General features: G+C 43.7%; 1 protein-coding gene across 1 annotated transcript in view; it reads right to left on the bottom strand.

Moving 5' to 3' along the window:
* The window catches only part of JDP2 (Jun dimerization protein 2), a 75,062-nt gene extending 50,616 nt beyond the window's left edge, over nt 1-24,446 (bottom strand). The window contains exons 1-2 of the mRNA XM_036735976.1: nt 24,247-24,446; nt 9,730-9,953 (exon numbers count right to left, since the gene is read on the bottom strand). Coding sequence (XP_036591871.1) covers nt 9,730-9,930 — 201 coding nt within the window. The 5' untranslated portion in view covers nt 9,931-9,953; nt 24,247-24,446. The remainder of the gene's footprint in view (nt 1-9,729; nt 9,954-24,246) is intronic.
* Nucleotides 24,447-24,731: the final 285 nt, after the last annotated feature.

Genomic DNA, 24,731 nt, shown 5'->3' with positions numbered 1-24,731 from the left:
ATAGCCTAGAATTGATGAATGCACTGAGGGCATCCTAGCTTCAAGAGAGGCTCTTTTACGATTGAGCATTTCAGAGTCATGTTGGAATGTGAGCTGCACTCATGAAAGAGAAGCGAAGAAATGGTGCTCTGTATGTGCAAGTAATGACTTGTCATCAAGGCAGGACAGCTTCCATCACACTCTAGGCATATTCCTAAGACTGTAGACCACTAGGCAGAGTTCTGAGGACAACAGGTCAAGGCAGCTTCCTTTCCTAAAAGAGAAGGTTACCCCACAAATCTCCAGTGGCTTGTCCCTGGTGGTCTCTTTAGAGAGTCTGACCCTGACTACAACTGTAGAACTATTGAAATGGAAAATGTAAATTCCAACCCTGTTTACTCTTAAGTGCAAACATCCTAGCAGAGTAATATTGACAGCCAGACCTCAATTTCCCTATGAAATTAAACATGAATATAGTGGGGGTTTTCTCTTCTCAAATCATGTTGTTAATATTAAAATGGAGACTTAAATTGGATAACTGGGCTAGCTTCACAAATAACATGAAGTATGTATTCATTTTAGCTGTCATCTAGGGAAGTTTCGTGTGTGTGTGTACATATATGTGTGTATTTTACAACATCTAGGGAAGTTGTATGTGTATTATATATGCATATGTGTGTGCTTTACAACAAAGCTGCATTTAAAAATTTTTTATGGAAAGATAAAGCATTTATTAAGCCCTTACTATATACCAGGCGTGTAGCTAGATGACACAGTGGATAGAATCATCATGGAATCATCTTCATGAGTTCAAACCCAGCCTTAGACACTTACTAGCTATGTGATCCTGGGCAAGTCACTTAACCTTGTTGGTCTCAGTTCCTCATCTGTAAAATGGGCTGAAGAACAAAGTGGCAAACCAATCCAGTATCTTGGTCAAGAAAACTCCAAATGGGGTCATGAAGAGTTGGACATGACTGAAATCACTCAGCAACAACATGTCAGTCACTGTTCAAAGTGCTGGGAATACAAATACAAAAAAGCAAGACAGCCCTTGACCTCAAGAAGCTTACTTTTCTAATTGGGGGTGGGGGAGAAGACTACCCATAATAGGAAGCTGGAAGGGACAGGTAGCCCATGGAGGGGCAAGGTGGAAAATTCCAAAGAGACAAGAACTTATCCAGTATCTCTACATGGAGTAAGTAGGAGACGTGTACTGCTGGCAGAGGATTTTCAACAAGCATTTATTAAGCAGGGACTATATGACAGGCATGATACGAAATGCTGGAAAACAAAGCCAAAAACTAAACAATCCCAGCCCTCAAGTAGCATACATTCTACTGGGTAGAAATAACATTATGCAGAGACATACAAAATATGTTCAAAATAAACATAAAGTAATTTTGCGGGGGAGGTGGGAGAGAGTGCCAATGACTGAGGAGATCCCAGAAGGCCATTTGTGGGAAGTGGCTCTTAAGCTCAGCCTGGAAGGATGCCAGAGGTTCTAAGAGGTAGAGATGAAGTACATGGGGGCTCAACCTTTCCCGAGAAAGAAGTAAATTTTGGTTTTCTTCAAAGTCATGATATCTTAAAGGTTAAGGGTGCTAACAGTGTAGTTGGTATGTATGTCACCACTTATGAACTGAGGAAGAAGACAGGAAAATTTTTATTCATTCAACAGGCACCATGCTGGGAGGTAGGATAAAAATGAAACAGACCCTCCCCTCAAGGAGCTTATATTATATTGGATAGAAACAACTTTTATGTAAATATGCCAATATGAAATAAAAAGAAAAGTAAATACAGAGTAGTTTCAAGAGTCCAGAGATCTGATGATAAAGCTTTTTTCTCCCTTTCTTTACTTTTAAAGTAGTTTTTTAGTTTGGATACTTTTAGACTCCCAATTTCTGGCCATACTCAATTGCCCCTCTGGGGATCCATGTAAAGAAAAGGATGACCACTTGTCAAGTAAGTTGTAAAGTGTATACTTCTGGGGGGCATGATTGGAACAGGTGGAGATTTATTAAGTCCTTTCCAGCTCTGAAATTCTGTGATTTAGTGAGGGCAAAGTGGTGACAGCTGGCTTCAAGATCCACCAACCAAGCATTCAGAATCTATTATCGTGGTGGCCATGTTCATAGAGGCATTGCAGAAGGAAGAGAGGAGGGAAAGAATAAGGGAAGTGGAAAGCAGAAGGAAGCATGGAGGAACTAAAAAGAACTACAAAAAGGTGGGGAGAAAATCAGTCTTCAAAACCACAGCACAGGAGTCATCACAAGGACTCTGGGCTACAGGTGAACAGCTTGCCTATATTTCAATTTTACATGGCAGAATGACCCAGACCTCTTTGATGTCTCATTCTGTGGCCTAAAAACCACTTGATCACCTCCAAGAATACAGTCTGGTCAGGTGTAATGGCACATAGCTCCATCGCTGCTACCTGGGAGGCTGAAGCTGGTGGATCTCTTAAGCTTGAGAGTTCTGAGCTACAGTGGGCTAAGCCCATCATCAGGTGTCCAAACTAAGTTTGGTATTAATGTAGTGGGTATGCCCTTGGGGAGTGGGGAGAGGGCCACCAGGCTGCCTAAGGAGGGGCAAACTAGCTCAGGTCAGAAACAGAGGAGGTCAAAGCTCCTATGCAGATTGGGATGAGAGACCAGGCCTGTGAGTAGCCACTGCATGTCCAGCCTGGGTGAAGTACAGAGACCCAGTCAGAAAGAAAGAAGGAAAGAAAGAAAGAAAGAAGGAAGGAAAGGAAGAAAGAAAGAGGGAGGGAAGGAAAGAAGGAACGAAGGAACAAAGGGAGGGAGGGAAGAAGGAATAAAGAAAAAGTCTAACTGTGTCCTCTCTCAGTCTCAACCATCATCATGACCATGTAGCAGGAAAATTGGTAGCTAACAATTACTGACTGCTGCCTTCATACAGCTTATATTCTAAGGGGCAAACCTGGCTATTTCCCTCAAAGGACTATGATATGGATCTCAGAACACAGCTGGCCACATGCTCCAGACTGAAGGAAGATTCCTTAGGAAGGGAAAAGGAAACAGTGACCTTCTGCCTCCCCCCATCTTCCAAGAAGATTCTAGCAATTAGCAGACAGTTGGTGTTTAATAAATGTTGATTGACTGACTGACAGAGTGAAGATGAGTATCACGAGGACAGAAAGATTAGTCTAGAAAAGTATCTGACCAAACTGAAGGCTGAGTCAGAAATGGACTGAGTTGGTACAGCACACACACAAACACACACACACACACACACACACACACACACACACACACACACACACACACACTTGGGGTAGAGAGCCAGGGAAACAATTTGTTTCCAAAACAAGCAGCTGGACACACACAGTCGAACAGGCAGTAAGTGGTAATCAGGCTGTAGTTACCGAATATCAGACCTGGAAGGGATATCGGGGACAGTAAGGACAGTATGATATAGTGGAAAAGAGGCCTAGTTTTGGAGGTAGAAGACCTGGGCAGGACTCTCAGCTCTGCTATTTATTGGATAAGTCACTCCACCTCGACGGCCTCCTTGTTGGTCTCTCTCTCCCCTCCAGTCCATGCTCCATTCAACTGTCAAAGTGATCTTTCTAGAGCATAGGTCTGACCATGCCCCACAAACACACACACACTCAATAAACTCCAGTGGCTCCCTATTACCTCCAAGATACAGTAGAAATTCCTCTGTTTGGCATTCAAAGCCCTTCATAAGCCGATCCGCCCCCAACCCTTCCAGTTGCCTTACACCTTACCACCACCACTCCACCTCTCTGTGGTTCAATGACAATGACCCCCTTGCTGCTCCTCAAAGGACACTCTCCCTCTTAATTCCAGGAGTCCCCCATGCATGAAATACTTTCTCCTCATCTTCACCTCCTGGCTTCCTTCAGGTCCCAGCTAAAATCCCACCTTCTACAAGAAGAGTTCCTGATGCCTCTAACTCAAGTGCCTTCCCCCATTATTATTTCCAATTTATCCTACATATTGCTTGTTTGTATGTAGTTGGTTGAATGTTGAATTAGACTGTTAACTCCTTGAGAGCAGGGACTACCTTTTATGTTTCTTTGTCTCCGCAGTGCTTAGCACATAGTAGGTGCTTCACAAATGTTTGTTCATTGACTGAATGACTCTCTAGACCTTAGTTTCCTCATCTATAAGCTCCCTTTGGGTAGAGATGATTTCATTCTTTGTATTAGTATCCTCAGCAACTAGCCCAGTACCTGGCACACGTTGTTCAGTCGTTTTGGCCGTGTCTGACTCGTCGTGACCCCATTTGGGGGTTTCTTAGCAAAGATACTAGAATGGTTTGCCATTTTCTTCTCTGGCCCATTTTACAGATGAGGAAACTGAGGCAGACAGGGTTAAGTGACTTACCCAGGGTCACACAACTACTAAGTGTCTGAGGCCGGATTTGAATTCAGGTCCCCTTGACTCCAGGGCCGGCGCTCTACTCACCACGCCACCTAGCTGTCCCAATATGCCCCCTTTTTTTCGATGACATGGCCACCACACTGGCACAGGTCTTCATCACCTCATGCCTGGACTACTGCAATAGCTTATTGGTTGATCTCCTTGCCTCAAGACTCTCTAATCCATCCTGTATTCAACTATCAAATTGATTTTTCTAAAACACAAGTCTAACAATATCATCCCTTTAGTCAATAAACTCCAAAAGCTCTCTATTACCTCCAGGTAACACATACAATATATATAAGATACAATAAAAATACATCACATAAAAAATCCTCTGCCTTTTAGAGCCCTTCATAACCTGGCCCCCTCCTACCTTTCCAATCTTCCTACACCTTGCCTTCCCCCAGGCAAACCTATTAGCATGCTTAAGGAAGGGTGAGATGCTGTCTTGACAGTGGCCTGACCAGAGACTAGCACAATATTCTACATCTTCCTGACTCCCCAGAAAACTGAAGCCAGACAGTGAGGGGGAAGATATGCAAATATGCCCTAAAAATGGCTTCTTTTTTTTTCACGGACTCATTTCGATGGCAGATTTTTATGGGTCCTTGTGAGGACAGGACGTCATTATCAGGTACAGGACATATGCCACCAATTTTTTTGGGTGGCTGTAAAGTATAAAAATACCCAAACTAAAAAAAGTTTTTTCTTTAAAAAGGAAAGGTTCTTTAGCGCCTTTTTCCAGAGTGGAAAGGGGTAGGTGGCATTAAATTGGGTGTCCTTGACAAATTCCCGTTGAGCAAAACTGTGCCCTAAAAATCTGACTCCGTACTGATCTTGTAATATAATTTCCCCTTCTAAAAGAACAATAATAATAACAGACGGTATGTTTATAGTGCTTTAGGTTTCTAAAGCACTTTACATTTATTATCTCATTTGAACTTCACAGCAATCCTATGAGATAGATGCTATTTCTATAGATGAGGAAAGTAGGACTAAGAGAGGTTAATTGACTTGCCCAAGGTCACACAGCTAGTAGGTGTCCAAGGCAGGATTTGAACTCAGGTGCCTAAAATTCTAGTCTTTAATGCTTTCAATAGCATTTATACAGTGCATTGTATAATATAAAAGAGACAACAGTTCAGTTTGGGGAATGGGAAGAAGAAATAATAACTGAATTTTACATAAAACCTTAAGTTTTGCAAAGCATTTTGAACACATGCTTTCATCTGTGACTTACAGCAATCCTGTGAGAGACATACATACATACACATCGTACATACGTGTGTACATACATACATATATACATACATGCATACATGTGTACATACATGCTGGTTTTATTATCCCCACTTTGCAGATGAGGAAATTGGCGCTCAGAGAGTTGGGCGTGGTCACAATGCTTCTTAAGGGTCAGGGGCCAGATTTGAACCCAGTGTTCCTGATTTCTAGGCAGCTAGGCGTGAGGTGACTAGAATAGTAAAACTTATATTCCTGAGTTCAAATCTGGCCCCAGACACTAGCTGTGTGACCCTGGACAAGTCACTTAGCCCTGTTTGACTCAGTTTTCTCATCTGTAAAATGTGCTGAAGAATGAAATAGCAAATCACTCCAGGATCTTTACCAAGAAAACCCCAAATGGGGTCATGAAGAGTCAGACATGACTGAAAAACAACTGAATTAACTTTCCTGATTTCCAATAAAGCACTTTATCCAGAGGTATCCTGGCTCTTGAGAGCCAATTGTTCAATTTTCTATGAACATTTACATTTCAGAAATCAGTGAAGGCTACAAATCAGGACTTGATTTATTATTTTGTTGATTGTCTAGACTTAAGAAAGTAATAAAGAAAATATTAATAGTACAAATAAAACTTAGAAGTGTGTTATAAGTACTTCCCTCCACCCCAGGGAGTCAGTTATTAAACATTCACTGGCACACCCCTGACTCTCCTATGTCGTGCTCAAGAGTGGAGAATCACAAAATGTTAGAGTGGAAGGGCCTTGAGAGGTCGTCTAGCCTGACAGGCTGGAAAGGTAAAGGGACTTGCCCTAATTCACAAATCAGGTGGAGCCAGGATGAAAACGATGTATCACAATCACTAGTTCAACGCACTTTATAAGAGACTGTAGCACTCTCTGGGAAGAGCAGGGAAATGACACAATTTGTTATCATTTGTCCAGTCGTTTGAATCATGTCTGACTCTTTATGACTTCTCTTCGGAGTTTTCTTGGCAGAGATACCAGAGTGGTTTTCCATTGCCTTCTCCAGCGCATTTTACCAAGAAGGAAGCTGAGGCAAACAGGAGTAAGTGACCAGGATCACACAGCTAGTAAGTGTCTGAGGCCGGATTTGAACTCAGGTCTTCCTGATTTCAGGCCCCAGCACTCTATCCACTGCACCACCTAGCCACCCCTGATTAGATAATCTAAAAATATTATAGTTATATCTCTTTTCTTAGGAAGAGAAATAAGATGTGTGGTCTCATTGGCGGGGAGATTTCCAAACTGCAAATTCTGTACACCAAGGCAGAAATGGTAATATCTGCAACTTATAGTTGCCTAGGAAGTTAAGAGGTTCAGTGCCTTGCTCTTATCACACAGTTAGTGTGGGTCAAAAGCAGACAACCCCATTGTCCACTCACCACCACATGTTGTCACTTAAATGACATCTAATTGTCAATGTATTATTATTAATAATAAATAATAACTTAGCAATTAATAGATTGGCATGGTTGTAAATTTCATATCATATACTAAATTAATTTAGAAGGGCAAAGAATAAGCATTTGTATGTACTAAGTGCTTTATAAATATTATCTCATTTGATTCTCATAATAACCCTGTGAGGTAGGTGCTATTGTTATCATCCCTATTTTAGGAAAGTGAGATAGACAGAAGTTAAGTGACTAGACCAAGGTCACACAGCTAGTATGTGTCATAGGCCAGAACTGAATACAAGTCTTTGTGACTTCAGGCCTAGCACCCTATCCACTTGGCCACCTTGCTACCCTACATAGAAGAAAATAAACTCTTAGCTGTCAGTCAATAATCAACAGTATAGTAGATAGAGTGCTGGATTTGGAATCAGGAAGATCTGTGTTTGAATCCCACCTCAGATGCTTTCAAGCTGGGCAATTCAGTTAACCACTCTTGGCCTCAATTCCCCATCTGTGAAATGGGTTAAAGTAGATGGTCTATAACATCCTTTCTAACTCTAAATTCCTTATCCTCTGATGCTATGAAATACCTGTCTAGCTATACTAGATCTGAGACGTTTTCTTTCAGTTTTTATATGACGGCAATCAATGATGGAGAAAGGTGTTAATTATATATCTGATTTCACTACCCACTACCAGGAACCAGAACCTTTCCAAGAAGTGAATAAATCTTTCAGACCCTTATCTTCCTATATTCAAAGGATTCATCCTACCCTCCAGCAAGCTAATAGATGCAACTTAGCCTATTAAAAGTACCAGTTCCTTCCCCCCAGGAACTGTACACATCACCTCCAGCTTGGTCTTACCCCTATGTTATAAGTCCAGTATCTACCACAGTATCTCTTCCCAGTTGTTCCCTAGCCCCTAAAGAGCCCACCACACGGGTTCAGTTAGATTTTTCCCTAGAAGGCAATAAAGTCATGGGGTAAAGCCCAAGCCGTGCCTCCCTTGATAACAGCTTCCCGGTAGCCCCTGACTATATTGACATGGCTTGCAGGCCACCTATGGGAACAAAAAGTCCCAGCCATGTGGGATCTGTGTCCTTTAGCTTACTAGATGTCTTGAGACCAAGAGTCACCACACCCTGCCCTGCTGACCAGATATGGCTCCATTTGGAGACAAAGGCGGGGAGAAGAGAGATATCTACTGAAGCTGTGTCACTACATGCTTATTGAATATTTTTGTTAGATTAGGACCAAGCAAATTTTAGTGATAAACACAGTGCCCAGCATATAATAGGGACTTAATAAATTCTTGCTGATTTTTGTTAACTTTTCGTGACCTATGAGTACCTATCAAACCTAACTTAACAAGGTATTAGCATCAGATCTGCCCTGAATGCCCTGAAACCTTCATCTCCTGCTGCCTCTTTCCTTCATGGAGAGATACCCACTGAATCAAACAATCCATACATCTACTGGGGTGGGGAACCTGCGGCCTCGAGGCCATGTGTGGCCCTCTAGGTCCTCAAGTACAGCCCTTTAATTGAATCCAAACTTCACAGAACAAATCCCCTTAATAAAAGGATTGTTCTGTAAAACTTGGACTCAGTCAAAGAGCCACACTTGAGGACCTAGAGGGCCACATGTTGCCTCAAAGCCTCAGGTTTCATACCCCTGATCTAGGCAAATGGTATTAAAAAAAAACCTTCAAAAAGACCCTGCAAAATCCTATTGTTGGAAGGGTCTGTGAAGGTCATCTAATTAAGCCATACCCAAATCAGAGATCTTTTCTAGAAAATACTAATGAAGTGGTCCTTCAGCTTCCCCTGAGCTAGCCCATTCCACCATCTAACACCTCTGCTAGGAAATGGATCCTTATGACTATTTGAAACCCCTCTCTAATAGGTTGCTATGCTATTCCTAGTTCTTCCCTCTAGGTCCATGCAAAACAATCTAATCTTTCATCAGATTGGTAGCCCTTTAAATCTTTTTCTTCTCCATAATGAATTTCCCCTGTTCCTTGTATGGCCCAACATAATAAGGTATTAAATGAGGACTTTGGGGGTGGGTGCAGGGAAGCAAAGAGACTATAGCAAGTAGGTGCTAAAAAATCAATGGGACCAGGGGGTAGCTCATTAGGCCTCCTGCTCAATCAATTTCTGGAACAATACTGCTTTCTTGAAATAAAAGGTCTTGAAATCCTTTGTCGCAGATGGAACTTATTCCAGCCACATATGGGTACTTAGCAAATACCATCTGAGGATGACAAAGTTACAGTGACTCAGCCTAAGGGCTGGGGGCAGGGTGGTGATGGTGGTGGTACAAGCCGTCGGCACACAACACTGCGTCCACTGAGTCGGTACCTGCCTGCATTAAGTGGTAGCTGTGATGATGTTGATGGTGATGATAATAAGCCTGCATAGTCTGTACTTTTCCTCGCACTTTCATAACCATTTTCTCATTTGAGCCTCTGGGAGGTTGGCAAATCAAATATTAACACCCCCGTTTGACAGATGAGAAGCCTGGGACAGAGATCAATCCATTACTTGACTTCCTAGTCATCTAGTCATAAGAATTAAGATGAGAGCTAGGTCTCATGATACTTAATTCCTGAGATGGAACTCAATTCCAGAGGTAAGGGAGAGGCAGGCAGAAGGGGAAGACCACTCACCTCACTCTTCACAGGCTGAGGCCTCTTCCCCAATTTCACCTCCAGGAAATGTAAGGGTGAGATCACAGCACCGATGTTACGGATGTCAGCGTACTTCAGCTCCTCTGCTGTCAGAGCAGTGCCGGGGAGTCCCGTCAAGGGGCCAAGCCCTGGCAAAGCGCCTGCTGTCAAGGAAGGGTCTGGGATCTGCCCTGGCATCATAGCAGAAGGAATGACGCCGCCGCCTAAGGGAGAAAAAAGTGAAACACTGATCATCACTCATCCAAGTGATGCCGACCCTGGGGGAAACCATGAAGCAGGGGACCTTAGTCTTCAGCAACTCGCCCTCTCCTTTTGGAGCAGCCTTTTAATCTCTCCTCTGTAGATGTTCAAGAGAGATATCTCTCCCCACCACCCCGAGGCCCTACTGCCGAGAAGAAAACTAATTGCTGACAATTAAGAATGTTAAAGATTTAACCTTTTAGAATTATTCCACTTTAAAAGAGGGCCAAAGGACTGAATCACTGATGGTGAATAGTGGCAACTAGGTAGTAGAGATTTGGAGGGGGAGAGGGTTTCCTAAAGCCACTCAAGGCACACATGCTTATTCTGTTTACCTCTAAGCCCATATAATTCCTCTGATACAGAATAAATCTATGTAAAAGAGATATGTATATGAGAATATGAGAATGAAAAGATATATGTATATGAGAAAAAGAATGTGGGAGAATTCAAGTGAGGGCCAGAGGTAGAGAATGAAAAATGTTACTATCAGACTGTAAGTTTCCTCAGGGCAGGAACCAAGTTTCATTCATCTTTGTAGTTTCCCCAGCATCTAACACAATGCATTGTACCTTACAGTTGCTTGATAAATGTTGAGCTGACTTTAAATGAACCATCCTTTATGTCTACACCTCTCCGACTCAATGGATGTAAGCCTGACCAATACAACATCATGTCTTCCAAATCAATTAGGATAAATAGGAGGGAGCCACAAATCATTAGGAGTTGGAAGAATATAGAAGGTCAAGACATTTCCGTGTACTCCGCATGGACTTTTTGCTTTTCTCTCTCCTCAATGATGCTCACAAGTAGAAAACAAGAATTCTAAGACACAAGTTACATTAATGAAGACCCTTGTGTGCCACTGACCCAAAATGGTCTACCACCTTGAGTCTCATTTTCATCATCACTGCTAAATTCTAGTTAGTTATGTCCGCCATTCTCTTTTTTAGAATGTTGGTCTGAAAGGAACATGGGGTTAGAGCTGTTCCATTGGTCATCACTAGCCTGGTGTGGGAGAAAGGGTATTGTTTCTGGAGTCAGAGGACCTGGGATCAAATTCCAGCTCTCACACTTACAAGTTGTGGGAACTTGGATGAGGAAAGCAGCCTCAGTTCCCTTCTCCATACAAGAAGGACAATAAGAGTTGCTCTACTCACACTGCCAGGTTTGTTGGGAGGAACAGGTGTTGTAAACCTTAATGGAGAGAGGGCCTGTGCCTATGTAATTTCAGTGGGATAAAGGATTCTCAGGTCAGTCAGTCAATAATCAACAAGCATTTATTAAGTCAAGGCAGATAGATCACTAGGCTTGAAATCAGGTAGATTCATCTTCCTGAGTTCAAATCCTGCCTCAGACTCTTACTAGCTATGTGACCCTAAAAGAGCAAGTCATTTAACCCTGTTTGCCTCAGTTTCTTCATCTGTAAAACGAGCCAGAGAAAGAAATGGCAAACCACTCCAGTGTCTTTGCCAAGAAAACCCTGAAATGGGGTGATGAAGAGTCAGACACAACTGATATGACTCAACAAAAACAAAAATTTATTAAATGCTTACTATGCACCAGGGCCCAGGGGTGAGGGACCTGCTGCCTTGAAGCCACATGTGGCCTTCTAGGTTCTTGGGTCCAGCCTTTTGACTGAGTCCAAGTTTTACAGAACAAATCCTTTTATAAAGGGGATTTGTTCTGTGATGTTTGGATTCAGTCAAAGGGCCACACTTGAGGATCTAGAAGGCCACATGTGGCCTCAAGGCTACAGGTTCTCCAACCCTGAACCAGGCACTATATTAAGTGCAAAGGATACAAAGAAAGACAAAAACACAGTCACATGGATTCTCCTCACAGTTTCATGGAGGAGAAAACATACAAATAACTAAGTACACACAAGATATGTACAATGCAAGTAGAAGGCAATCTCAGAGGGAAAGTACTAGCAGTTAGGGGGACTGGAAAATTCTTTTACAGAAGATGAGCTTTGAGCTTCACCTTGAAGGAAGCCAGGGAAGCCAGGAAGTGGAAGGGAGGAGGAACAATATTCCAAGCATGAGGGACATCTGGTGAACAGGAGATGGAGGTTCTTGTGTGGGGAATGGTAGGGCAATGAGCAGGATCACAGGTATTGTGGAGGTCAGATTATAAAGGACTTGAAATGCCAAATAGAGCATTTTATATTTGATGCTGGAGGCAATAGGGAGCCACTGGAGTTTATTGAGTAGGGGAGGGACATGGTCAGATTTATGTTTTAGGCAAATCACTATGGCAGCTGAGTGGCAGATGAAGTGGAGTGGGGAAGAGATGAGCCAGGGAGTTCATTACAGTAGTTTAGGTGTGAGGTGATAAGGGCCTATAGCAGGGTGGCAGCTGTGTGAGCTGAGAGGAGACACATATGAGAGAGGATGAGGTACTCCCTTGCCATTTATAGACTTCCCTAGAGCACTGAAAAGGAAAGAAGGAAACAAGCATTTATTAAGCACCTACTATGTGCCAGCCACTGTGTTAACATTTAGCTAGTAATAAATGTTATCATTTAATAGCAATACTTAAAATATTAACTCAATTGATTCTCATAACAACCTTGTGAGGTAGGTACTATTATTGGCTCCATTTTACAGTTCAGAAAACTGAGGCAGACAAAAATTAAGTGAATGGGCCATGGTCACACAGGTGAGTCATGTCAGAGGTGGAACATGAACCTAGGTCTTCCTGGTTTCCAAGCTGGAATCACTACGACACTCAGCCTCTTAAACTTTGATATACTTCCCATACAAATGTGAGTGGCTAATATTATTGGCAAAGCCAACTCTAGACAAAAATGTGAAGTGCCTGAGGGTGGAGTGTAGTAGCCCTGCCTTCTCTGACTCCGTGCCCTTTCTTTCTCCCCACTCCCAATCTCTTTTTCCACACGCCCTCCCTAGGCTCTCACCCATCACTCCCATAAATGAGATCATTTATATAAAGTGTTTTACAAAGCATTGTATAAATGTCAGTCACAATGAATCTTATTTTTACACGTGTCCAGTATCCCCTCTTATGTCCCTCATATCCACTATGAGCTTTGTAGAGTACCTGACACATAGTAGGTGCTTTACAAACGATTACTGAACGAATGAATACCAAAACTTGCTTTACAATTCACACTAAGGTATAAATCATTGAAAGTTATAGCTGGAAAAGGCTGTAAAAATAATAATTAGTCCAACTTACTTCACTTTACAAATATGGAAACTGAGGTACAGTGACTTGTCTAAGATCATGCAACAAGTCACCATAATGTACTTTTATAACCATATATTAAGCCTCTACTACATGTAAAAAGCAAGAGGCAGCATGGCCCAGTGCAGACAGAGCTGGACTTGGAGCCAAGAAACCTGATTTCAGATCTAGCCTCTGATGTGTCCTAGCCGTGTGACTCTGGACAATTCACTTAAGCTCTCTCTCAGTGCTCTAGGAAGAGAAGTCGCAGAGAAGGTGCTGACTTGCACCAAACAATGGAGTGTTCTCATCCAGCAGCTCCCATTATCATTTGTCTCAAACCCAACGTGCAAGGCATTGACTCTATTTGGGATACAGAAACACAAAGGACACGGCCCCTATCCTCCAACAGGATTTCACTCAGGAAGACACAGAAACGTGGTAGAGGAGTTCCTAGGAAGGAAAGATGGTTGGGGACAGGCTTCCTGGGAGCTGTGTGACTTCATCAAGGCTTTGAAGAATTGACAGAATGCTAGAAAGGAGTGATGAGAGCTTCCTAATGAGAATGGGATGGTCTGCCCAAAGGCCAAGGGGCCAGAATTCACCATGGGCACATGGAAGACGGTGCTTAAACCACTCATGTAGGGTAGTGGTAAGAGACAAAGCTGGAAAAGGTAATTTGGAATTTGGTCATAATAACTGACATTTATAAAGAAATGTTAAGGTTTGGAAAATACTTCCTATGCATTATTCCATTCGATGGTGGAAGGCCTTGGATGCTAGGCCATGAAGGAGGCCTTCTTTGTGTAGGCAATAGGAAACCTTATGAGATTAACAGAAGGGGACCTGAAATGTCCAAAACAGCATCTAAAAAAGATGAATCTGGTCTTGGTACTCCTCACAGACTGGAGGGCAAAAATAAACACATACAAAATGAAAAAAGGAGGGGGTGAGGCAAAAGTCTTTGTTTAACTGATTAGAATCTAGCTCTCCACTGGCTTGACCTTTTCTGCTAACAGGTTCAAGCACTGTCCCTCCCAGAGTATCTCTATAGTAACTGAGATAAATAACAGATAGCTTTTATATAGTGATTTAAGATTTGTAATGTCCTTTACAAATATTATCTCATTAGATCCTCAGATCAACCCTGACAGAAAGGTTCTATCATTATCTCTATTTTACAGAAAAGAAAATGGTTGTGGCTTAGCTGTTGTCACACAGCTAGCAAGTGTCTGAGGCAGGATCTGAATTTGGGTTTTCCTGACTCTAGGTCCAGCACCCTATCCACAGCACCACAAAGATGCCTTTACAGTAAGGTCTAATGGTATAATTTCAGAAATTAGTCATTAGGTAGAACAGACCATCAGGCCTTTCTAGTGCTCCTGAAACAACACCAAATGGGTGGTCACCTATTTCATTAGCTCCAACCCGGCTGGGATGTAAGGATTCAGCTACATTAATGATTCCATTAAAGGGAAACTATTAGGATTCCCTAGAAGTCCCCCTAATGCAGAGTGCTATAATCTGAGAAGGTAAATTGAATTAGAAATGGTCTCTAACATCCTCCCACATGTGATTATTTAACTGTGCTAATGACCACTCTAAAGCCTAGACTGGACAGGAGACTTAATTTCTCTGAGGGGGATTTAATTCACCTCACTGTCAGACATCTGGGACACTCCTCTGAAAGTAAGACCTGTAAAAGTGACTGATGGAACCCACGGGAATAATAAAGAAATCCATACCAAGAAGTGATACTAAGCCAAGGCATCCTTACAAAAAAGGAACGAAGAAAGGAAATATAGCAACACGCAGAACATGGAAAGCTCCTTCTCCACATGGAGGAAAAGGCAGCTTGTCATGATGGAAAGAACACTGGCCTTAAACTCCAGAGACCAGCTTTGAATCTCATCTCTGACACTTACTTGTGGGGCCTGAGGAAATTATTTATCTTCTCAGCCTCAGTTTCCTCATCTGTAAAATCAGTGTATTTCCTACCTCACAGGGCTGTTGTTTTGTAAAGCTCAAAAGGATACATAAGACCTAGAACAGGAAGGAAACTTAAAGCCACATGGTTGTTTGGGAGCTTGAAGGAAGAAGTAAGAGGTTAAAAAGGGAGCTAATTATCTGTGCTGGTCCAAAAGGAGACTAGATATAAGGGTAAAGGATTCTCTTGTGCCCAGGGCCCTGACTCAAGGCATTTATTACACTCAATTTTTATACTCAGCATTACCAAAGTGGTAGAAATAGGGAGAGAAACACCCGCCAGTTGCAAAGCCTAGCTCCATGCAGTGCCTGGCACAAAGTAGGTACCTAATAAACGCATGCTGACTGAGTTAGGATTTACAGTGAAATCTCTCTCTGATACTTATGTTAATCAGGCAGAACTTGGCGGAAAATGGGATTGTAGAGAGGCGTAATGGCCTCAAGAGAGAAAAAAGACTAGAATTCAAAATCCTTTTGACATGTTGAGATAGAGGCCTGCCATCTGGGAGAAGGGGCAGAGAGATACAGAAGTCGTTAAGAGATCCCAAACTAAAACTATCCACAGGAAAGTTATTTAATACTGTCACCCCTAATGCAAAAAATAGGATCGTAACAATATTACAGAGCTGGAAAGCAGACATCGCCTAACCTGGTGTTCTTAACCTAAATGGAGGAAAATTGTATCATTGTTCTCACTAACCTTTCACTGAAATTTTACATTTCCTTCAATTTTGAATGTAGGCAACGAAACATTTTTTTGGACTTGATCTGCGATTTCCTTTGCATATGGAACTCTAGGGTAAGGAAAGTCCTCTCAATGGAGATCAGCATGTGCTCTACAACTGAGGGAATTAAACGCTCACTGAGAAGTTAAGTGATTTGCCAAAGACAGCATGCACCCCAAGTAGGACCCAAACCCAGACGTCCCTGATTCTGAGGGCAGTTCTCTATCCACTATAGCACCCTGCCTCTCAGTAGAAGGAGAAGGAGCTGCTAAAAGGAGCTCCATTATAAAGCCATCTTGAGAACAGTGTTATAAGGAGGCTCCAAGCAGAGTTCCAAGGACCATCTTTAGGAGATTGAAGCCAGACCCTGTTTCCGTTATGGGAAGGATTCTGCCTGCAGCTTCTGTTTATTTTCACGCAGATGGTGGGAATGAGACATTAAAAAGTGATTCAGAAACTTAATGAATTCTCAGCTACTGTATAAACCCCTGGGTAGGCAGCCACCCCCTCAGGGAAATATTCAAGTGTCTTCTTTTCCCCTCTAGATCTCTTCCTGTTCCCTAAGCATCCTTTCTCAATGAAGCCCCTCACTCTGGAACCCCACATGCAGGCTTTCTTTCCCTATGGGAACCAACAGCCCTCCTGGTTTCCTTCTCCCCAAGGGAGCCCCTTACTGCTTAGATGCAAACCACAAAATACTTAACACATTCCATTCCTAAAAGAAAACCACAACAGCTGACATTCGCCATGCAGGAGTCATCCTACATTTCTCTAGCATTGAGGAGCAGAAGGTGGAGGAATTAGGCCAAAAGACCTTCTTAATTTGATGGGAATTTGATTTGTTTTTAAGGAATAATTGGTTAGAGATATAAAGCTGGGCTGTTGTTCCTTTTAATTTGAAGGAATTTAGGGCTCTAGTGGAAAAAAAAAGAAAAAAAAACAAGCCAAAATAATTATGAGTTTCCACACCCACTCTGACCAATGTAAGAGACTAACAAGGCCAGATGACAAGAAGCAGTCAAATTGGGCTAGGTTTCAGGAGATCCCTTCCACCTCTAAAATTCTATGTCCTAGAGGTGGCGGTCTATGGGTGTGGCATACTGCATACACTGTCATAGCTGATGGATTGGTCAGTTTTGCTGAACTGTTTTTTTTTTCTCTTACTGTTTTATTTAGTTACACAATTGGTAGCTTGCTGGAAGGGAAGGATATGTTTGGAAATCAAAGTAATGCAAAAACAAAAGAAATCAAGAAATTAAGAAAAGAAAAATATATTTGCTAAATAACTTAGAAGACAAAATAAAACTATGTCCAGTGTTCCAAATGACTGAGAACCAAAAAGTATAGAGGTATGTTTATGTTCTTCTACTAGGCGAAAAAAAATATGAGAATGAGAATCAACCTCACTATCTTATTTCCATCAGTGGCTTGATTGTGGAAATGATTTGGAAACTACCTGTAGCTTAGGATTTCATATTTAGTAAGCACTCATTGAGCATTTGTTGAACTGAATTAAAATAGGAAATCTACCCCTTAAATTGAAAATTGATGTAAAATTGAGAATAGCAGCTTGTGTCTCAAAAGAAAAGACTAGAATTCAAAAGCCCTTTGACAAGTTGAGATATCGGTTCATGATATTATTAGATGCCACCCAGGAGAGGAAAATGTATCCTCATCTGAGAAAGAAGAAGAACCAGCCAGTATCAAATCGGGCAGAAAGAGACAAGAAATTTATGGTAGACCCCAAACCAAAACTAACCCCAGATTTAAGATTTTGATGAGATCGCAGAATTAGAGGGGAACTCAGAAATCATCTAGTCAGATGTTCTTAACCTGGGGTCCACTGGGCAGAGGAAAAATACATCATTATTTTCACTAACCTTTCACTGAAATTTAACATTTCCTTTGATTTTGAATGCAGGCAAGATAGCATGATTCTGAGAAAGGGTCCTTAGGTTTCACTAGACTGCCAAAGGGGCCCATCACACACATACTTACACATACACACACACACACACACACACACGCACACACACACACACACACACACACACACACACACAAGAGGTTAGGAACTCCAGCTTAAGACCAATCCATACCTAACCAAGAATCCCCCCTCCAAACCCCAGACAAGTGTCATCCAGGCTCCCTTTAATGGCTTACAATGACAGAAAGCCACATCTTTCCAAGACAATCCATTTCAGATACTAGGATGTCTCTAAAGGACTCTAACAGGGCCTGTTTAATTCTGCTTTCATCAGGCTCTTGTCATAGCCAGTCTGGGATCGTGTCATTAAAAAGCATTGGTAGAAACTGAGGGTGATCCACAGAAGATTTACAACCACAAACAACAAAACAATGAAAGGGTGGAAAATAGGCTTTATTAGGAAAAGTTAAAAACAGGTGGCTCTGCTAGTCTGAAAATGAGGAGATTGGAGTGATTTAGTTCACTTCAAGAAAGGTTCAAGAAAGGGCAGCTAAATGGCACGGTGAATAGAGTACCAGCTGTGGAGTCACAAGGACCTGAGTTCCAATTTGCCCTCAGACACTTATTAGCTCTGTGACTCTGGGCAAGTCACTTAACCCCAATTGCCTCAAAAAAAGGGTTGTTACCAAGTGGAAAGTGATCAGATGTTCTTCATTGTTAATGATGAAAGACAAGAGGGAAAATAAACTTAAATGCAGTAACACAAACAAAGGATACACATAAGAAAGAACCTTCTTACTTAGATGGCTGTAAACCTGATAAAAGGTTCCTGAGGAAAGTTGCTAAGTTATTTTTGCTGGGGATTTCTGAGAAATAGGCTTGATGGTTTGTTTGTTTTTTTTGTGTTGTTTTTTTTTTTTTAAAAAACAGTATGTTGGAAAGTGCTGCAAATAATTGTGTCACTTTGAACGAGTCATTCAATTTCTCTGGGCCTCAGTATCCTCATATGTAAAGTGAAGGGGTTGGCTGAGGTTGTCTACAATTTTAATGTTCCATGACTCTGTGACCCTCAATTGGCTCTGTGGTTATGTTACAAAAGGAAAAGCTTCTTAACAATTGGCAGTGAGGAGATGTCAAAAAGTAGAATGGATTGTACTAGGCCATGGTCTTCAGGTAAAGGCTGGATGACCATTTCTCAGGAATGTCATAAAGGAGTTCCTGCTTGGGGTTAAATTCTAGGATTTGGGCATAATTTAGTTTACAAACATGCCCTCGAGGATCAGAGCCATTCTGGAATTAAGGTCATCCCAGGTATTGTGGATGATCTTGGGCTAATATTCAGGAGAATAAAGAATCTGGGTAAAATCTGGAGTTGATATCCAGAGAAAATTCCAAGGTCAGACTTTCAGAATGTCTAGTATTTTCTATTCTGACCAAAGATCTGTATCATCCTCAGTCCCTATGGCCTTCTTCATCACTGTTACATGAGGAATACAATCCAGTCCTTATTCTCTGAAGGTCTCTCTTAGTCCTGAAATTTGGTTCCCAACCAGGTACTCACCTGCTACACTGACAAATGCCCTCTCTGGAGAATTCTTTCTCACCTTAAAAATATATGGACTGGCAATACGGAACTCTTTTAACAGTCGTGCAATGACACTACTAGCTACCCAGTTGAAAGCCTGAATAAAGAAGACCATATGACCCAAAGCAAACTTTTTATGACAGTTGGCCTAATATTGGACCTTTGATAAGGGTCTCCCAAATCATTCCTGATCACCAAATTGGGCCATGGTTTCACATTTCATTTGCAATGAGGTACCATCAAGAGAGAACTGCCTTCTACCATTCTGGTTAGTTTTTAATCCTTCCAAATGCAGGCATAAAAACAGCACCTTCGGTCATTCCATCCATGTAACGACATGGGGAAAAAGGAATAGTGGGGTCAGTGCGCCACCTGGGCCACACAACTTTGTCCAGGGAGCTGTTTTCCTAGAATTGTCTCACCCATATGTGAAAATTGGGAACGCTGGGTTCTAGAGGGGCATTTATGTGACCCAATCTACAGAAAAAAGCAATAGTTTCATTGTAAGGCTGTTCATGAAAGCAAACTGTAACCGGGCAAACATAGCCATCTCTGCTCATTTGAAGGACTAGTGGGGTAGGGGGCCGGGAGTGGCAGATGGGACTGAGCCTATGATTTCATTGTTATGGGAACTCCCAGTGAGGGAACTCCTTCTACAAAAGTGCCTGAGCAACATTCTGCAACATAACCAACGCTAATTAGTATTTCCATAGTTCTTTCTGGTTTGCAAAGCACCATACTTTTATGATCTCTCTGATCCTCGTGACAAACCTGGGAGGGAGAGCTACTATAATCCCAATTTAATCCCAGTCTAAGAGAAGTAAAGTGACTTGTCCAGGGTCACAAAGCCAATAAGTGTCTAAGGCAGGATTTGAACTTGGGTCTTCCTAATTCCAAGTCCCAGAGCTATGTCTCCTAGCTGTCTCTAACTCATAGACTTAGAGTTGTCTGGAGGCATTGAAGGGTTAAGTTATTTGCTCAGGGTCACATAGCTACTATGTACCAGAGGCAGGCTTCCAATCCAAGTCTTCCTTTATAACTGATGCCACATGATGTCATGGAGGAGACCCTGGGGTCCTGAAGATTGTGCCACCAGAAACTAAGTATGGTCTCAGAAACAACTTGGTGCCTGTTACCCTAGAACCAATTTGGGTACTTAGGGAATGGCTTAACACTAGAAAGTTGGCCACCACCAGATGATGAATATTTTGGACACAATAACTCATAAAGACTATCTCTTAAAGATGTAGAGAGATCACTCATAGCATCATAGACTTAGATCTAGAAGAAACCACCTATTTGCACTACTTCATTTTACACGTGAGGAATCTGAGGGCCCCAGAAGTGAATTTACTTGCCCAAAGTTATGCAAGTAGGAATCGGCAGGGGCAGGACTTGAAACCAGATCTTCTGACTCCACATCTATTGCCCTTTTCATTGCATGAGTGCTACCTTGATCTGCATTGGTAGAGGGAATGGCTGCAATAAATAAATCACAGATCTTCAAAGTCCACTGGGCAGGAAGTGACTGCCACCGAGTTAATCCTGCTGTCTTTTCTAACCACCCCAGTCCTAACCACTGCTGGCCAGCACAGCACCTTTCATGCAAGAGATACCCCCAAAAATATTTGTTGAACTTAGCATCAAAAGGCAGTAGTAAAACATGCACACACAAGACAATAGAACATGCAGTTAGACAGCGATCTGTAATTTTTTAAATGCCACTGAGAGCGAAAATTCCATCAACCCAAGTCTAACAACTGCAATCCCATAGGCAACAATAGAAGAACACAGGAGAAAATCTCCCAAGTATATGGGCTCTAGCAAAGGCCTCCCACGGCCAGAAATGTTCATGTGAGTATGGAGAAACATAAGCTGAAAATTCCTCGCCTGGGTTGTTGAGGCGTTTGTCTCTAACTGAGCTCTAAGAGGCCAAACCACACGCGCACGAACACACACACACACACACACACACACACACACACACACACACACACACGCACTCACGCACACTCGCAAGCGCGCGCACACACACACATATACATACACATACACAGCTTGGCAGTGGTTGCGTTCCAGGACTGGTAATACAAGCCATGGAACTGACTGCCAAGACAAGCAACAGAACGAGCCAGGCCCAGTTTCGTTGGACACCATATACTGCATATGGCCCTGGAACCAGCGAAAACAGTGTTCTCACCCTCCTCAAAGGCATAGGAGACCCTCTGTTTTCAAACACCTCCACAGGGCCTTAATTAAAGGAAAATGGAAAAAATAAGGTGCCTGTTGCCCTCTCTCTACATACATATGTATACACACATACATACACGCATACATATGCGTGTGCCCACACACATAGCATTTCTCTTGCTCTCTGTCTCTCTCCCTCTCTCCCTTCCCCCCTTCACTTTCAAACGTATTTCACTACCATGGAAAAAAAGCAAACTGTAGCAAACGAAAGCAGAAAGCTGAAAAAGAATGAAAGAATGTAACTTGCCCTCTGCTGTAACTGCAATTACTCAAATGAACTTAGGCTGAATGAACCAAGGACAGACCAACTGCTTAAGGCTCTTCCATTCCAGGGCTGAGCTGGAAACGGAGGCCCTCGCATGAAGAGTAGCCCCCATTGCAACACCAGCAGCCCCACCACACTACAAGGTCAGAAGACTTTGGCTCTTCCAATCCTGGGTACAACTTTGCAGACTGAAAAAAGAAGGTGCACCTATATCCTATAAACAGATGGGGGAGATGGGAGGCCAGGGGGGAGGATAACAAATTTCATCAAAAGCAAGGGAAAGCCAGGGAGGGAAAGGGACCCCTCGCAGGCAGCAGTCATCACTGTAAAAGTTAAGGCATACACATAGGACCCTAAACCTATACCCAGTGAGTTTTGCCACCCCCTTCTGCCAGAGGAGTCACTATCAACACATCACCCTAAGGGTTACTTCATTAGAAATGGAGAGGAAAGCAGGAAGTGATCTCCCAACTCTTATGACTTCTAGAAGCACCTTATCCCTTCAGGTCAGACAAGGTTCCAACTGTCTAGGAAGATTCAGCAGATGCCTGGGGTTCTGGAGTAGTGTCATGGCAGAAAGAAAACAGAAGGAATAAGAGCTATCCACCTTTTACCCCCAACTCTCAATGACTGGACAGGACCCTATCTTACCTCTCTTGGGGTAATGAGACTCTAGCTTGTTTTTTTTAAGGGTCTCCATTTATAAGGATTCCATGCAGGGATTCTTAGACACGTCTAAAATCAATACCACATGCACCTGGTTCCAGGTTTAAATCTATCCTAAAAATCTGCAAAGGAAGATCTATCTTGAAGCCAGATTTGTTACAAAAATGAAAGCAATGAAACCTGTTTCCTAAAGCTTCAGGGGAAATAGAGGAGGAGAGGCTGTGTAGAGAGTTCTTCACTGGGGCCTCCATAATGACAAGAAGTAGGTCTCCTCCCCATATTGTATTTCCCAGCACTTTCTATTGATGATGACCTAAAAACAGTTCTCATAAGATTCCAACAAAATTTATTTAAACTTTGGCATATACTATCTATAACAGTCTCACAATACCATTCAGGATGAGATTCCCCCATCCAGACAAGAGGATTACACTTGTACTGAAGAACATTCTAAAAAATCAGTTGGCGCTAGCCAACATTACAGGTATACCCTGGGCACATGTAGCACATAGAGAGGACAGGTCTGCTCTCAATGTTAAACCTGAAAGAAACTAAATGGGGAAAGCAACTCCTTGCCTCCCCACCATGGCCTCCAACTCCTTCCCTACTGAAGGAAATAATTTCCCACCCATCTAGAGGTCCATCCTCTAAGTAACCCTAAGGTCTTTTGACTTGTATTGTTCTTCCCTTCACCCCCAGAGTCATGTCAACATGCCACTAACATCTAGGGGTCCAGGTATGTTGTACACTGGCTCACAACCCCTCCCACCTCCAAACTCCAATGGATCAGAAGAGTCCTCAACACTGGGCCAGACCCGGCAGCCAGGGGAGGAAAGGCCAGTTTCTGCTCAGGTCCTTATGTAACCCAAAGTGGGGAAGGGTGGAGCTGGGATGGCCACAGCCCACAGCCCCTCTTCCAGGCTAAAATGGGGGCACAGACCATAGAGACAGCCTGGAATTCCCTGATGCCCTCTTCCCGCTGGATCTTAACCCAAGATGCCTTTCCCACTGAACTCTTCCCACTTCCATCCCTTGAGGTCTGGGATTCCCTGGGGCTTCCTCTCCAAGAAGGTGGGCAGGGGGCGGGCCTCACATCGTTTTCGTCCTCTTTTCCTTGCATATTGCAGTTTCCGAGACTCTGGTCCTCCAGGTCTCCAGCCCCAAGGTAACTGTCCCATCGGCTTTGTACAGTTTTCTTTTCACCCACCCCGCCTTCCCCCGCCTCCCCGAGCAGAGGAACTCCCCACAAGTGGACTAAGGAGGAGAGCTGGGCGGGGAGGCAGAGAGGGACCGAAGGAGAGAGGGATCCGGCAGCCCAGCCGAAAGGAGTAGTCCCGGGGAGGGGACATTAGGGAAGTCCAGAGGCCACTGTGGCGAGAGCTGTGCCTAGGGGAGGTGGTTCCCCGGGTCACTTCTCCCCTAGAGAGAGTTCAGAGGTTTTAAGCACCTTGCTTTGGGGACCGGTCCCAGCTCTTCAAGGAGCTGCACTCAGGGAAGGGTTTCAGGGTGCGCAGGGAGCTCCGCCCAGGGAGGGGGCTCAGGCTGAGCAGGGCGCTGAGCCCGGGGGTGGAGGGTGTCCCAGGTGCCCAGGTCTGCAGGGGGCTTCCCCCCGGAGCGGGGGGAGGGGAGAACCCACGAAGCTCGCGCCCCTTGTACCCACCGTGCAGAGGGAGGAAGCGGAGGCGGCGCCCCCCGCGCAGGGCTGCAGGAGCAGGCGGAGGACGGCCGCACGCCGAGCCCCGCTACCGCCCGGCTCCAGAGCTCCGTTCCCGTGCCCAGGCCCGTCCTGTCCCGGGAGCCGCCGCGGCGCCTGGCCAGCAGCCGCTGCCTCTGCAGCCTCTGCAGCCTCCGCCGCCTCGGCTGCTGCCACAACCCCCCCGTCGCTGCGCTGCCCCGGTGCGTCCCTCCCGCAGGCTGTGGCGGGCGGCGGGATGGGTTGCATCAGCCCCGGTTATATAGCGGCCCCTGGGCGGCGGGGAGGGGTCAGGAATGCGGAACCGGCCAAGCTGCCAGCTCCAGACGTCAGAGGGGAACAGAGAGGAAGGGAAGGAGGGGACAGGGGAGGGAAGGGGGGTGTGGATCCGGCGCCACACACCCACTGACCTTCACCTCCTCCTGTCTTCTCGCCCTCCTCCTCCCAACCCT

Source organism: Trichosurus vulpecula, chromosome 8 (assembly GCF_011100635.1).
Source record: "Trichosurus vulpecula isolate mTriVul1 chromosome 8, mTriVul1.pri, whole genome shotgun sequence".
In the NCBI taxonomy this organism is placed as follows: domain Eukaryota; kingdom Metazoa; phylum Chordata; class Mammalia; order Diprotodontia; family Phalangeridae; genus Trichosurus; species Trichosurus vulpecula.
This window is presented reverse-complemented; position numbering and strand designations above follow the sequence as displayed.